The sequence below is a fragment of the Aplidium turbinatum genome, chromosome 7 (genome assembly GCF_918807975.1).
Source record: "Aplidium turbinatum chromosome 7, kaAplTurb1.1, whole genome shotgun sequence".
Classification (NCBI taxonomy): Eukaryota; Metazoa; Chordata; class Ascidiacea; order Aplousobranchia; family Polyclinidae; genus Aplidium; species Aplidium turbinatum.
The window spans coordinates 28,432,312-28,448,348 of NC_137478.1; the positions used below are offsets into that span (position 1 = coordinate 28,432,312).

Sequence of the window (16,037 nt, forward strand, 5' to 3'; positions counted from 1 at the left end):
CTGCGTACACGTAACACGTAACACATTTACACGTAACTGCGTAACTGCGTACTGCTTTTTACGTAAACGTAATAGAGTAATAATTCGAATGTAAAAATACAGAAAGTTTCAATTGTAACATTTGAATGTTTTTCTAGCCAAATAAGCGTTAAATGTTTCACACGGTTAACTTACTTTTTCTGATAGGGCTAGGAAGAAGGGGCACGGAATCAAATTGTCTTTGTGCTTGTCCATACCAAGGTCGAAATTTTGGAAGTTGATCGTCCACAAATGATATTTCTTTATACGTTTGATGATCAGATTTCGATAAGGAACTATCAGGAGGTGTGGCGTACAGAGAAGGGGGAAATAAAGAAAAACGGGAAGAAGGAAGTGAACTTGTACAGTTTTGAGGCGTTCTTACACCAAAACAAAAGTCTTTAGAGCTTGGATTGCCGATATTTTCTTGTAGAGTGATTGGCATCTTTTTAGATTCAAGGCTGTTTGAAAAACAGTAAGACGCTAGTAAAGCAGGTGGAGACTTATATGGTTTAGGAGAAATTTTCGGTTGAAAAGAAGCATCATGTGTTGTAGAACTAGGAAGTAAGAAAGACGTATTTTGTTTTACGGGTGAAAAAGTTCCTCTGAGTTCATGCGTTCCTTTAGATCTGCCATGACAAATTATAATTCAATTTTTCAATTGTTCATTTTAAAACTTTAGCAATATCAAGTTTTTACTTTCCAAACCACGTTTTTGTTGGTCCTACTTTTTTTCTCATTTTGGTCTGCAAGAAAAATTTTAGTGATCAATCATGGTATTAGCTAAATACTTCCAGAGCTCATTTAAAACTGCGCGTGACATGAGAGAAAAATGAATGTTGTTAACAAAATGGCAACATGTGCAGTCGTTTGAAAGTCTTTCGCCAATGGTGTGGAGTCATTGAAATGAAACAAAAGCTAATAAAATTAAAGAAAATAGATGTTGATGTCTATTAATCTCTGTTCTGGTTCCTCAATGTTATTGAGGATGAAAAGTTATACAAGGATTTTTCATTTAGGATGCAATTGAACAATTCAACACAGTAAGTAAACTATTAAGTTCGCATTAAGTAAATTCGTAAACAAACCTATTAAATTCGTAGTTTTTGTTTTGTGACAAAACAGGAAGACTGACACTGTTCAAGTTTTGCTTTTCTGACAAAGTGTCAGGCAAGAACGCTAGATTCTGGCCATCTTTCTTCCACGAGGAAGCTGAAGGATCTTTCATCAGATCAGCTTCAGTCATTCTTAGTAATGAAATACCTTCAAAACAATTTTTGTCAAAAATAAGTTATTTTTAAAACCTTTTACAAACTCTAAAAAGCATGTAGGCTAAGTAGGCTACAGTAGGCTATAACCTATGCAGCAGTAATAATCTACACTACAGACTTCATGGACCACAACATTAAATAAACAAGAGCATCATTATTATCCGAGATGTTACAGTAGAGTAGCCTATGACACAAAACGATCAAAAGTTTTTAATAGCAAAACAAGAAAAACCAAGCTGACTCACAACATGTAGAAAATAATAAGTTAAGTAAAATTAAACTTTACCATTATTTCCTGCAAGGCTTTTCAGAGAAGGTTTGTGCTCTTCTTCATTTGCGGAAGAGATATTTTGGGATACATTATAACTTCTTTTAAGATGTCTCTCACTCTTATCTTCATTCATCACATTCAAGTTTGAAATTTCTTGGTTTGAAAAATGATACTTGATTTCATCAATAACGGATTGTACTGTGTGTTCAATCACACACTCAAGTTTCGGTAGCAATTCGTTTTTCAATGATTTCGCAAAAGACTCAAAAGTGACCCCATTACAATAATTTTTGTTGTCGACAAAAACGTTTTCAAAATCGCTACAGCGACATTGTGGTTCCATAAACTGCTGACTATTAGACACAGAAGTCAGATCGTTGTCTAACTTGTAAATACATCGTCTTTTTTTTGGTGGGAATTTATGATCGAATTTATGATCGCCACTGCTTGGGTGTTTCTTATTAGAAGCTGTTTGATTGTTGAACAAGTTGTCTTCCATCTGCAAAGTAAAAAGTTGAAATTGAGTGAAACATGGTTGCGTAGTGGTCACTGGTCAAGGCTACTGAACAAAACATTTTTGAAAGGCATTTCACATCTCAGCTTTTGTAACTTCCCTCTTGGCAGGCCCGTAGCCAGCCGGGGGTCAGGGGGGGCATCGCTCCCCTGAAAAAAATGTCACCCCTCCTGGCAAAATCCCAACATTCTCGAGCAACAGCTACAATTATAATGATTCAATTTTTTTGCCCCCCCTAAAAAAGTTGGCCCCCTTGCTCTGCGGTCTGGCTACGGTCCTGCCTCTTGGGGTTAGTTGGTCCCGATTTGATTCTTTACGTCGAATTTTCAGACGTTATGATTATCTCTCAACAATTAGGCTAACGACTTACATTTGGTGAAACTTGTCGTGATTGAATGACCGTTTCTCCTTCATCACTAGATATCCCTTGTGTGGCAACCGATGTGCCATCACAACCATCATTCTCATTAATTTCAGAAACAGAGAAACAACTTGAACAATCTGAGAGGCTTTCAAGTGGCCTATCTTTTATAGTTGCTACAATGTCTTCCACTCGAGTTCTCTTTGCGTTTGTTTTATAACTTATCGGATGAGTGTTTGTTAACTTTGCAGTAGAATTTTGTGCAATCTCTTTGATAGATTCCTTTGATAAAGATAGCTCCTTGGAGTTCCATGGTGATTTTCTGTTAGGAGAGTTATTGTCTTTGGTATCTTTCTTTGTACAGCTTAGAGTATTATCACTTGAGTCACTTGAGCAAAATTCTTCACTGGCTTCCGAGTCAAAATCTTTTTGGTTGTCGGAAAGGTCCCAATTTTCTTTCCATACGTTTTCCGTGCTGGAATTGTTTTCAATACGATCATAACCATAGTCTGGAAATTTATTGGAAGTCAAAAATTCTTCTTCAAACAACATGTCTGTGTTTTCGGGCTTTCTACCTTCCTATATCTTAAAAAATATGATCTGAAAAAGTTTCGGAGAAAAGTTTACTTAAACAAATTGAAGTTGGGCTACGAAATTTCCACATAAGAATCAGTAAGTAGCCTAGGTAATTTCAATTTGTAGGCCTACAAGTTTTTGCAGATATCCTTTTCAAGCCATTGTCACGATAAAACCATAAACATATATAGTTTTCCGCTGAAGTTGTGACCAAAACTTCAAAAATTATTTCTTGTTTACACCTCTCTGCATTGGTCAACATTAATTCTTATACAAACACTATTTTTGTAACGATTTTAAGCATTTTCAAAGCAGACACCGCAAAACTCTTTTTAGCAAGATGTATATAAAAGCTAAAATAAGACTTCATTCAAGAGAGTTAAATCTGCACAGCAGGCGCTATTTTTAAATGTCTAGTTTGAAGCAGTTAGTTCGGTTATTTATATTAATTTTACTATAACAAACAAGATAAATGTATTTAGCGTAAAGATTGTTCATATTTAAAGCATCACTGAAGGTTTAAAGCGAACCAGAGTGTCAGCTATTCTAAACGCTTTGTCAAAGTATTTCTCAGAAGAATCTATACATAGCACTGGCTAGGTTATGTCATCAATAAAAAAACTAAACTTATTTTTAATACACAGCTCAAGTCATTTGAAGTGCAACCGTTTCTTAAAATCTTATTTGCTTTTCTTAGGTCAAAAATACAGATTTCTGACGTCATGATGCCACGTCAGAGGTTTTTGTTAACATATTTACATATAACGCACGTCATCTTAACGTCACCTCCAGCTACGTAACCTAACGTCACCTTACTTCATAAAAGGGGTCAGACTTTGGCACAAATGTTTAACCTTTGGTTTATCGAACTTACGTGAGCGAGTTCTGTAAAGTTGGGATTTAATGAAACAAAATTAATCTAGGCTGCAGTATTAGAACGTATTTGGTTTTAGAAACTATTCAAGGAAACTTTAATTGATAATGAACAAGGTAACAATAATGTTACTTTTATAAAACGAGCTGTTTCCAATTAAAATGACCATTTTTCAGCGTTGTACAACACGCGTTGTTTCAATATCTTCTTACAGAAAATCAGATGTGTAGGTTACATTACTATGAAAAAGTTAATCTTTTCGATATTGAAAGGGTAAGTAAGAATAGCATTCAATTCCACTTTTCAGAGTGTGTGATATTAACCGACCTGCTGCAAACAAACTAATAATTCAAGCGCGGGTCAGACGCTCTTAGTCCTCAGTCTTGTCACCCACACATGTCTCCTTGGCCAAAACCTATTCAGCTGTTGTAATCCACACGTATCCAAAGGCAAATTCAGCAAGTAGCCTGGGAGGAAGCGATTCCAACAAAACAGAATCGTGTGTAGGTCTACATTCATCGATCTTATGCAAATACACCGTAAATAAAACACTTTTTGTGTTTTAGGGGGGAGACTGATGCATTCGCCGATGGTAGCTAATGGTCTGTTTCACGCATTCCCTTAAACCTTATGACGACCTAACAAAGATAACGTTGGTTGTATAGGCCATTCGGCTTATAGAGGTTGCAGTTAGTTTGGTTTAGGCGAACTTCATACATTTGCGCTCTCTGCTTTGCATTGTTGCCGATTAATTGATATTATCTTGAACAACTGACAAAATAAACAGCGTAAAGAAATTAACCTTTGGCCCTTGCTTTTTTACAATGATAATAAAATCCTGAAAATGCTTCTATTCAGTATAGCTGTGTAAATGTATCAGTCGTCTAAGACAAATGTGATTATTCAATCAGTAATCAAGCAATACCGCTTTTCAATGTTAAATAATGCTGAATGAACGTCTAAATTACCTTTTGTACGTGGCACCATATTCTAAGGCAGGAAATATCGGAAACTGAGATATGTGATTAAAGCTTTAGTCGTCTCGTCTCGTATGGCATTTGCATATTATATGGCCTACATTATCAAAAGGCAAATTACGGCCAACTAGCAAGTAGGCCTAAAGTCTGGCAAATGAAGTCTATGTTTGCAACATTAGGTTGAAAAAGAACGTCCAATCTACACTTATGAAGTGTATGATGCTTGTAAAATCTTTATGAGATCAGACACGAATTTCAACAGGAATTTAGTTTGAAACCAAAATGTCACTTTTTGATGAAGAGAATCGTGCACCTAGTAAACTCAAATAACATCTCAAGTGATTAATTACAAATGCAGAATCGACCATCTATAAATAATTTGTACAAAATACAAAAAGGAAAATTGGATCACAGAAACTTGGGTGATAAAAACAAAATAAGCTGGAATCACATTTTCATATGAGGCGTCCATGACTGACTCAAGCAAGACAAGTGAAGAAGAAAATATTAGGATCGCATAGACCCAGTGGTGAGATTCAATCCACTTAGAAACCTGTTTGCTTTGACTAAAATTAACCACATCTGGCAGCCCTGCGCACAGTGATTATATTATGTCTACTTGAAAACGTTGGCCAGAAACCGCTTCTGCATACTTTTTTTAAGAAGCTGTTTACGCGAACCAGCCAAATCCTACTCCTTTGTCAACGTTACCTATCACCATCAATTACAGGTTATGCAGCTCCTGTGAGAGATGGGCTTCAATCTCTATATTACCCCTATCAACCGTTTGCACTTTTCATTGAAGAACATTCAAGCGACCACCACCTATAAAGCAGAGGATGAAATCAAGACGCCCCTTTGTGCCTGTCGCACAAAAACTACAAAAACTAAGAACACAGAAGAACTTGATTTAAGTGGGTGACAATGGACGAACCACATGTGGAACAAGGAGTGACAAAACCACACCTCCACGATACGTGACTTCATACCCGATGCCGATCCCCGTCCACCGGGGATGTCCCTCGCAAGGCTTGCGTGGGTCAGGCTTAACCGCCTGCAAACTGGCGTCGGCCACTTTCGTTCGGACATGCACATGCATGTTGGGCCTGGCGCCTTCATCAGAATGCGAGTGTGGTGCCACTGAACAAACCGCAGACCATGTCATCCACCACTGCCTAACCCACCGGCCTCCACACGGTGCGCATGGTCTGAGGGTCCTAAACGACGAGACTATTGAGTGGCTGATGATTTCCTGCCCTCCAATCTAGCCTGAAAAGATCTGCTCATACGCCGATGATCAAAGAACTTGAGGAGAAGATGGGAAGGACTTGGGGATGTGAACCAATCAGCTAACTCACCGATTAGCCTATCTAAAAACAGAGAAAAGAGGAAGATCGCAATTTATGGAAAAATAAGCCAAGCTTCGGCACAGAGATGACATTTAATGGAAATGACTTTTTTGGTCATCTTCTTGTTATCGTCACATGGGCCCCTGGTGACTTTTTTTCTCTTTTTCTTTCAGCCCCTGGTGACTTTGATTAGTTTTCTATAGCCTATCTTAGATTTTGTGTAGCTGTTATATTTGACCTTTTGTTATTTTTTATTGTATTGTTCGCTGCGGATTGTTGATCGGTCGTTACTTGAACAGCAATAACACTTTTTTTTGATAATTTTATTTCCAACCTTATCTTTAATCATCATTATCACCAACTATCGTGTGATGAATTGATAAAGTGATTGTGGAAATCTTGTGTATCAAATTGAGAATACTTCTTTGAGAGGTTAATCCTGGCAGTTTCGCATAGCCTACTTGCAGAGTATTTGAACCACTGACGCAGATCCGGTCTAACACATCTTTGGCAAAAGTCCAACTTTAATTTATACGTGACGTGACGTTGTTGATTTACCTAGATCATTTCATAAAAATTGTTTACATTTTCAAAATACAGCATTACACCACGGGCAAAGGTGAACAGTGTTTATCAACAACCAGCTTCAGCCGGGAGTCGAACGAGGTTCGCATTGTTAGAAGGCGAGCGCCTTATCCGCGGCGCCATCCAACCATTATCTCATTAAAAAAAAAAAATACAGCATTTGCTTGACCAATTCATTTTTAGTTAGGTTATTTGTAACATTAAAAACAGAACTTGTACACACCTTTACTTAGGGCTACCATATGTCCTCTTTTAAGAGGATTTGTCCTCTTTTTTGAAGAAAAAGAAATTGTCCTCCGAGGACACCCAAAAATGCTCAAATGTCCTTTTTTTTACACTTTCAGTTTCCTTGCTCATATTTTCAACAGGATTTCATTGTTATGTGACTTTTTTGCAATTTCCAACCATTTCTGTATCAATGCAACAGGTTAATTTATAGATTGTCGAAAAAGCATTGGCGTACTGAGTTATTTGATCTGTTGTTCTAAATCTAAACAATCTTTGACGTTCATTGAAGCAAACTACATTGGAACTTAATAGTTTGGCTAATTTGTCAAGTGAAGCAAATTGAAAAAAATAATCCAATGTGTAGGCTACTATGCATAACATATAACCTATTTCTATATCAAAATAAATCGTGGCGTGGATAGTTGGATACTTACAACTTATGTGGGTGCAAATGTAGAATAAATTTTATCTGTGATGCAGCCACAATAATGCAAGGAATGAATCAGCCTTTTAGTTGAGTCTGTTCTTAGCATCTCATTAACAGCTGTATACAACTTAAATTATATTTAGTGCAAGTAACTTTATGATTTCGTTAAAGCTGGTCCTTTTTTTCTGAACAAAGTTAAGACATGGCTACCTACAGATACTGCCTGCCTCACATTTTTATTGCATCATCACATCACATTTTTATTTTGTCACACAAATCTAACAAATCGGCTTGTGAAAAACAAATTTGTCTGTTTTTTTGCAGCTAGTTTTGCTGCATACTTCAATATTCTATAATTATCCAAAAGGGTGTAAAAAATTCTTCATACGTAACATTCTACTTGTATTTTACTCGCTGGCAAAACGTGTCCTCTTTTTAGGCGATGAAAATATGGTAGGCCTACCTTTACTATCGTTTGAAAGCAAAGTGTTGGTTGGCTATTTCGTTTAATTTTTTTTCATCAATTTATTAAAACTGAACCACTTCTCGCTGGTAAACAGAGTTTTTCCATCACAAAATGCTGCAACATAGATTGTCAACCCATGTAGTCGTCTGGTAAACACTTGGTAGTTCAGCGTGTCGTAACCACTAACTTTGTCTTGTGGTTAATTATTTGAGCCAAAATGTCAGTCAGACTGAAGCAAATATATTTGAATGCTTGACCTAAAAAGTTTTGCGTATTTTTGTAGGCTAAGAAACATATTGGTTCTACCAGCGAGTTTGACAACACAAAGCGCTTGATTGTTTTTGAAATTTTATTTGTTGCATTTTTTTCTATCCGCAAGGTGTCCTTACGTGAATAGCTGCCCTTGAAGTGCACTGCTAAGTGACAAACGCTGAGAATTAAAGAACAATAAAGAATGTCTTGCTATTTTAAAATTTGAATTTATCTTGGCAGTGTCGCATACTTGTTAAAGGCTTTAAACTACTGACGCAGGCCGGTCACCGAGATTGGCATAGTGACCTTGTTGAAGTGTTATGGAAGCCGTTAAATGAGCAGCTGTTTTTGAAGCCGCTCAATTACACATTCCAAGAGCTGAACTATAGTTGTTTGATTTTGCGGCTTCTTGATTATGACATTCATTTTTGTTCATTTATTGAACTAGCTTTAACGCAGCCTATCAGTGCATGTCCTATTAAGATAAGTTCCATTGAGTTTTGATCTACACAGGGTTACCAGACATGTCTTGTTTAGATATCCCTGCGTCTAGTCTACACCCTATTGAAAAGCAGCCACACAACAGTTTCATCAACTTTAGTGTTGGCGCAATGCAAAACTCTTGGTATAAAATGTTTGTCAGCTTGTAGTCTTTGGAGTGGTGACTTCAACGCTTTCTATTCTTTCTGATATGGAATTAGTATTGCTTGACGAAATGCTAGTCTTTGTAGATTTGCTTCTGCTTTTGTTAGATTTGAGATGAAAAAAGTTACCAAAACCAAATAGTTGGAAATGGTATCGTAAAAAGGCTACACTGAACACAACTAAAGCCATTAGACCAGCTCCAATCAAACATCCGGCAATGATATGCTGAGGCTTGGAGTAAGCTGCAATAAGAAGTATAATTAGACTTTGGTACCAAAAATCTAAAAATAAAAAAGCGCCACTTGGGTTGAAAAAGTGGGAATTATTACTGTACCAAGAAAAAGAGCATTTTGGCCGAAATTCTGTTTGTGGGTTACACTTTAATTCGAATAGAGGATTGATTTTAGCTGATTTGAAATTTGAAAGATTAATTATAAAGTTAGATAATTGCCGCAGCCTTTCGCTTTCTTGGACAGTTTTAGGCTATTGACAGTTATCTAATTTTAGTTTTGGTAAAAAAAATATTAAGAAAGAAGCGGTTTTAGCTTTCAGAAAATACATCAAATTATCGAACACTGAAATGCAAAACTTTTACACTTGCAACTGCAACTAGGCTATAGTTTAAACTTTGACAAGTGGCTTGCAGTGTCCAATGCTGTCTCAATTCTCTTCTCAAGTTTAAATTTATTCAGCTTTACGTCTACACTACACACTACAACACTGCTTTAGTATGTTACATCATTTAGTTATTTTTGCGTAGTAATTATGAATGGATGTGCAGTCAGAGAAATAGTAGCCTAATAGGCAAGACCATATAATTTGTTAACTAAAATTATGTCCAATATTTATCATTAGACTTTCCTAAGCAAAATTTTTCTTAATTTTTGACGCGAAAATTTTGCTCTATCAAATATAATGTAAACAGTTCAATGAGTAGCCTACTAACCTTTAGGCCTATTAATGCGATGTCTTTGAAGAATGCTTAACACTGTGACATTTCTACTTGATATCTGTGTAGGCTTTGGGGTAATAAATTGCAATTTAGTATCAACAAGATAAGGTCCGATTGTGAGTCGAAGATCGGATGGTTCTTTCGTGGACTTCAATTCCCGCCTCTTTCGTTCTTCAAATGATGTGAATACATCACTACAATTTGACTGGCATTCCTAGTAAAAAAGTTATTTTTAGCCCGCTATTTTGTATGATATTATGGGTAGGTTTATTTTTAAAATTTTCTTTGTTTTTTACTTAATCTTATAGACGACGAACGTCTATCACGATTCACGATTCACCATCACGATTCATACGATATCACATAGCAAAACAGTTTTTATGATCTTTTGTAGCTAGAGACTCAGAGTGTCTCAATAAACAAAAGCACTCACGAAGCAAAAGACCAATCAATAACAAAAAAAGCCTGTAGGCTAGGTTCAACCTCAAACCACACAAGTTAAAGAGATTAAACTCCTGACATCCATAACCAATTTGACTCATTCTAGTCTTCAGTTGTAGCTTACATAACTAACTAGTGAGCAATTCAAAAATGGCTTTTCTAATCGACTAAACAAAAACGTATTTTTAACTATATTCAAACCTCTCTGTGTTTCGTTGCATTGCAGGCAGAAACCAAGCAATGTAAATATATAGGAGCAGGTTTAGCCGACCACATAAACACATGGAAAGAAAACTGAGCTTTTGTGCTTGCTCCAGATTGATAGATTTTTACAGTGGTATCCTGCAAGCTTGGACAACTGTAACAGAAAAAGAATTTAGGATGCTCCACGTTATTGTAAAAAGCTTAAAATTATATTTGAAAAAGTTGGTTTGTATTTTCGACCTGACGTCTATTTGATGCTATTTGATGGCACTTTGGTTGACAGCCGTGGCCGAGTGGTTAGCGCGTTGGGCTCGCAGTCGAGAGCCTGGATGTTCGACTCCAGCCACCCGCACTTACTGTTGTTTCTCTGGGCAAGAAACTTTACGATAATTGCCTCTACCTAGTGATTGATTTCGAGTAATGGGTAGTACCAAATTTAAGTCATAAGTAGAGTAGACAACCGGAAACAGACATTGCCGTCGGCTGCAGCGTGGGTCAGGTGTATGTCGGAATGCGTAGGCTACACCGATGCATAGCGCTCAAGTCCGCTTTCCCGCAATGCAGGATAAAGATAAACAAAGAAAGAAAAGAAAGAAAGAAACAATAGTCTTCAACATGGAAAAGTGTGTAATGAGTCCAAACACAAGACTGTGGGCTTAAGAAGATCAAACATTTATAGTTATTGCTCGTTGCTGGAAAACGTTTATGCAAAAATAACAAACAAAATTAAAATGACGTGAGATAGTTTAGTAGCTTCACTCTGTTACTACTCTACGTACGGCAGCCTATGCCTATTGGTTTTCAACTTGCCACTTGCAAAGAAGAGCCTGCTCTACTCACCCATTTTCAACAAGGGAATGAGAGATTGCGGACTCTTCCGACGTTGGATCCGCGTCACTGCTGGCGACACATGACGTAATTGATACGGTTAACCCGTTGTAAATTGGAGTTAATAATTCGATTTGAACAAAGACCGGTTGTCCAACGGGTAGCACCGCTGGAGGTCGCAAAAGAGAATCTTTCAAAAAGTCCTTTTTTCTAAAAACTTTCAAATCCATTGTGAATTTTCCGTATGCTGTTTTCTGTTCTGGTTGACTGAATATTAAAAGAAAAATTTAAATCGAAACGTCACAAAAAATAATAATGTAAACTAACGTAAATGTTCAAAGAAAATGAAGGGTGTACCAAAATGTTAACGTATATACACAAAAAGCTAACGTAAATATGACAGCAACTCATTGCAACGAAACTTCATAATGCAAAGAAAACGGTTAATACGCAAAATTTCAGACTCGGCTGCATGATCATTAGGAAACATTATTTCAAAAAATAAGAAAAGCAATGAAAGTAGCCAAAAGTTATCAAACATGTACGTTACTTTTTGTGTGTGCTTTCATTTATACACAGGCTACTTAATTATGCTTGGGCTATGTCTAAATATCTAATTAATCTTTCCACTCTTCAACCACTGTTACGTTAAGGATGTCTTACAAGACTTGAAATTTAATTGAAATTTACAGATGACCTCACTATACAAACAACTGCTTATCCACGTTTTGAACCATATAAGGTTTTGACATCTTTTACATCTTTTATTGGCGCGCTTGCAATCAGTACAGTCTGCCCAGTAGCGTACCCAGAAAAAAATTAGGAGGGGGCTAATTCAGAATTGTCGGCCGAGTGATTAGCGATAATACGGACAATGACAATAGACCTATGCCAGTGGCGTATCCTGGTGAGTTGAGCAAGGGAAGCAATAAAACTCGTGAGGTTAAGAGCGTGCCGAAGGCACGCGTATTCTAGGGGGTTCCGGGGGCATGCCTCCTGGAAATTTTTCGCAAAATTACACTCAAATAATGGATTATAGTGGTTTCTGAAACACTTTTAGGGTAACATTTCTATTAAATTTATTAGCATATAAACAGCTATTAACTTATTAAAGGTAGCTCTTACATGAACGAGCAAAAACTGCTGCTCAAATTAGAGAACTCTAAAAATTCAGCTTTACTGCTCAGTTACAGCTACCTACTGCTGTCGTAGCCAGAATAACAGAGTAAATCTAACATTAGGCTCAAACTTTCCTTACGCAGCAGATATAACCCTAAAGCCTTAGATTTTCTCATTGCGCACCGGCACAATACCCAACAGACAACAGTAAGCGATTCTGAAATTGCTTCCACAGATTAGTCAAAAGAAAGGTAAATCGTGTAAACTTTGCTCTGCTTTTTTCCTTTGTTTCTCATTTGTTTCTTCGTATAGCAAAAATGAGAGCAAGGGATGCGATACGAATCTCTGCTTCCATAAGCTTCCAACTTTAAAAAAAATTAAAACCTAGTTGAAATCATACGGGGACATGAGTTAGAAACTGTTCTAATTCGTATTCAGGAAAGAAATTACGAAATCGTTTTACTGAAAAATATGATCTTTTCGTTTTTCAATTTTGAAGCAATGCTTCCCTTGCTTCCATTAAGAATACCCCCCTGGCATACGCCTATCCCTTTGATTCATATTTAAAGGTAGGCTATTCACGGCCCACAACCCACCGGTTGCCGATACTTGTGCCAAGGGTCCAGCGGAGCGTTCAAGCTCCCTTGGAAAAATATTTGATTTAAATATTTGACTACGAGGCAGCGCGAATCATCCCTTATGATCGCACAGAGTCTATATCTATGATGTCACAACTGTTTTTTATTCCTCCGGTACTTATTCGTATCTAACATGTAAGCAAAAGGTATAAATGGAAAACAAACAAACACTTCATTTTTGGTGGCAGGTTTTGGGGGGGGGGGGGGCTTGAGCCCCTTAGCCCCATGCTGGGTGCGCTACAGAGTCTGCCATATATTGTAACTGATACTTTTTCCGCCTTTTGCTCGATAATGAGAACCGAAAAGAAAATGGAATGATTCTATATGAAGTACGGTAGCCTTTGTAGTTAAAGAAACTACCCACTTGTCCCTAGGTTGGATTCCAAACGGAAAGGACACTTTGTATTTAGATGCATACGCACAAGACCAGTCGAGTAACACTATGCGGTATCCATTTTCCGCAGATGAGCTGTGTGTAGTGTCCAGAAAGACTCGATTCTTGTACACCACAGTAGATCCTTTCTAGTAATAATGCAAGTCACAGCTCTTCGTTAATTTAAAACACTAATATCTTGATATTGATTCAAAAACTTTGTGCAAGAACTTAGTGTGAACAGCTTTTGTATTTTGGACAATTTACCCAGACAGCGAAATCCGTCAATTTTACATTGATGCAGGCGCCGATCTAGGCGTTTTTTTCGGGGGGGGGCCAGAAAATTTGGAAATCAGAAGAAAATAACGGAGTCTGATCGATGGATAATTTCAACCATAATAATAACAAAAAATTATTTCCCCCCGGGATAAGTTAAGTCCCCGTGGGACTAATATTGGCTGTTTAGAAGCATATCAAACCATTTGATGCGGAAACATACAATTTCAACAATTTCTCACAAAATTTCGGGGGGGGCCCGGGCCCCCTGGGCCCCCCCCATAAATCCGCGCCTGCATTGATGTAACATCTGCAGACGTTGAATTAATAAAAAAATGACGAATTTTGTTGTTTGGGTAGCCTACTTTGTAGGTGAGGCAAAACTGTTAGTTGTGAAAGTTTCTTGTTTCTGTTATAGACAACTCAGCAAACTTTTAAGGACAGTGTTGCCAAATGAGCATGAACAGTTTCTTCTGAAATGGAAAAGTATTTCAACTGCTGATTCTTTTATTGTTTAAAACTATTACATATATTATCATTAAAAAACAAAACTTAGTTCATCGAAAGTGATGGCAAATTTAAAGTAAAATTTGCCAACACGTCAGAACTTTTGGTGGACTAAGTATAAAAATACTTTTGGCGTTTTTGAGATTTGTTTGCTATTATAAACAATACAATAACAAGATAAAGGTTAAAGAAGTGTTTTATTCCTCAAGCGTGGATAAGAGCCGATTTCAGTAAAAACAACCATTTTCTGCGATTGTGAACTGACTTACAGTGTATGAGTTTGTTTCGCATCTTGTAAATGGAGGGAAGAAGATGATCACGAAGTCATTTCCTTCCTCACGAGAAGTGCATTCTTTTTGTGAATATCCTCCCTTTCCAAGATATACAAAACTTGCATCTGACGTATTTGCTTCCGCCATTACGAGAGATTTTCCCACAGTGAGAACTATACGATCACTCAGACATTTCACTTCCGGGAGTTCTGGAATACTTTAACTGTTAGTGTTTTCTTAGACTCTTTTCTAAAATGCTGAAAAGTTTTTAAATTCAACGAGACAAAGTTTATTAACTTGTTTGACGGAATATTTTGATGTTTGATATTATAAATGTATAACTTCAACATAAGCATAAAATAACCTAATCCGTTGTGTTTGCTGCTATTGCACATTGGACCGAATCTTGGGCTATACAGAAATAAACTTGAATTGATTGATTACAACATGAACTCAAACTGTATCTTTCTTTATGTTTATTAAAAAATTAAAACTGAAGCTTAGAAAATGAATTTGAATTCCAATTGAGAAAACCCTATCAATAAATGAAATAAAGTGTAGTCGTAGGATGCAATTATATCTGTACACGTCAATACAAGCAGGCACCTAGCAAGAGGTGCCGTAAATTTAAACGAGGAATCTACAATATCAGTGGCTAATTCACAGGCTTGTCCATGGGAATGGGATTCCCACGGGAATTCCACGGGAAATGTCCCATGGGATGGGATGGGATGGGACAGCACGAATTGCATTTCCCATGGGACAGTAGCTAGGCATTTTTATTTAAAAATATTTTAGACAGATTGTCAGAAATTCTTCTTGCAAAACTTTAAAATTAATACGATATGTTATGCTTGAATTGCTTTCATAGTTTACTTCATAATCATACAACACTCAAGTCCGAAAGCCATGTGGCCTGGTGTAAGGTGCTGCAGTCTGACAGACAGTTCGAGGTTTTGGAGGTTGTAGACATAAGCAGTGGCGTATCCTGGTTGATTTTCGTAGGCATGCAATGTAGGGAGGGTTATAGCCAATGTAAGGGGGTGTGGGGGCATGCTCCCCCAGGAAAATTTGTAATAAGAAAATGGTTGAGAAACTATCCGAACTAACTAAATCATCACTATCAGAAGCAGTTGAAGTGGAAGAGCAGGAAATTGAAAATTTGCTGAATGAGCACAGTGACTTGGAATATGAGTGCCAATGATAATGAATTGTCATAGATAGACAACTTTTCTGAACTTTAAAGTTAACAAAGTCAATAAGTTTTGTCGTTTTGTATCTCTTTTTGTACATTTAGTCCTATCTAGTACACATTAGACTTAAATTTCCATAAATTTAATAACATTTATTGAATTGTATTTTGATGGGAATCCCATGGGATGGGATGGGATGGGACGGGACAGGCATGAATTGCTATGGGATGGGATGGGACAGAAAAAAATGTTCCATGGACAAGCCTGCTAATTCACTATCTGTAAAAACTCTTGCGTACCGTCTCATAAAAGTCGAAAAGAATGAAATTGGAAATAAATAACATATATTGTTGTAAAGTTAATAATTGCTGGTTTTAGTTTTTGTTATCCGCTACTGCCGGTAATCTTTGTGCAAACAAA

General features: G+C 37.0%; 1 protein-coding gene across 1 annotated transcript; it reads right to left on the bottom strand.

Annotated features, from left to right (window-relative positions):
- Positions 1-10,402: 10,402 nt before the first annotated feature.
- On the bottom strand, positions 10,403-14,571 carry LOC145773906 (pancreatic secretory granule membrane major glycoprotein GP2-like). Its single transcript, XM_082585031.1, has 4 exons — positions 14,422-14,571; positions 13,361-13,518; positions 11,252-11,506; positions 10,403-10,565 (listed from the first exon to the last, which is right to left on the bottom strand). Exons 1-4 carry the CDS (start codon positions 14,569-14,571, stop codon positions 10,403-10,405), a joined length of 726 nt encoding a protein of 241 aa, XP_082441157.1.
- Positions 14,572-16,037: the final 1,466 nt, after the last annotated feature.

Coding starts and splice junctions, on each gene's coding strand:
- LOC145773906 (XM_082585031.1), bottom strand. CDS start 14,571: ATGGCGGAAGCAAATACGTCAGATGCAAGTTTTGTATATCTTGGAAAG. Junction 13,519..14,421: donor GCGAAACAAACTCATACACT/GTAAGTCAGTTC, acceptor CATTATTACTAG/AAAGGATCTACTGTGGTGTA. Junction 10,566..11,251: donor CATTCCCTTGTTGAAAATGG/GTGAGTAGAGCA, acceptor TTTCTGTTACAG/TTGTCCAAGCTTGCAGGATA.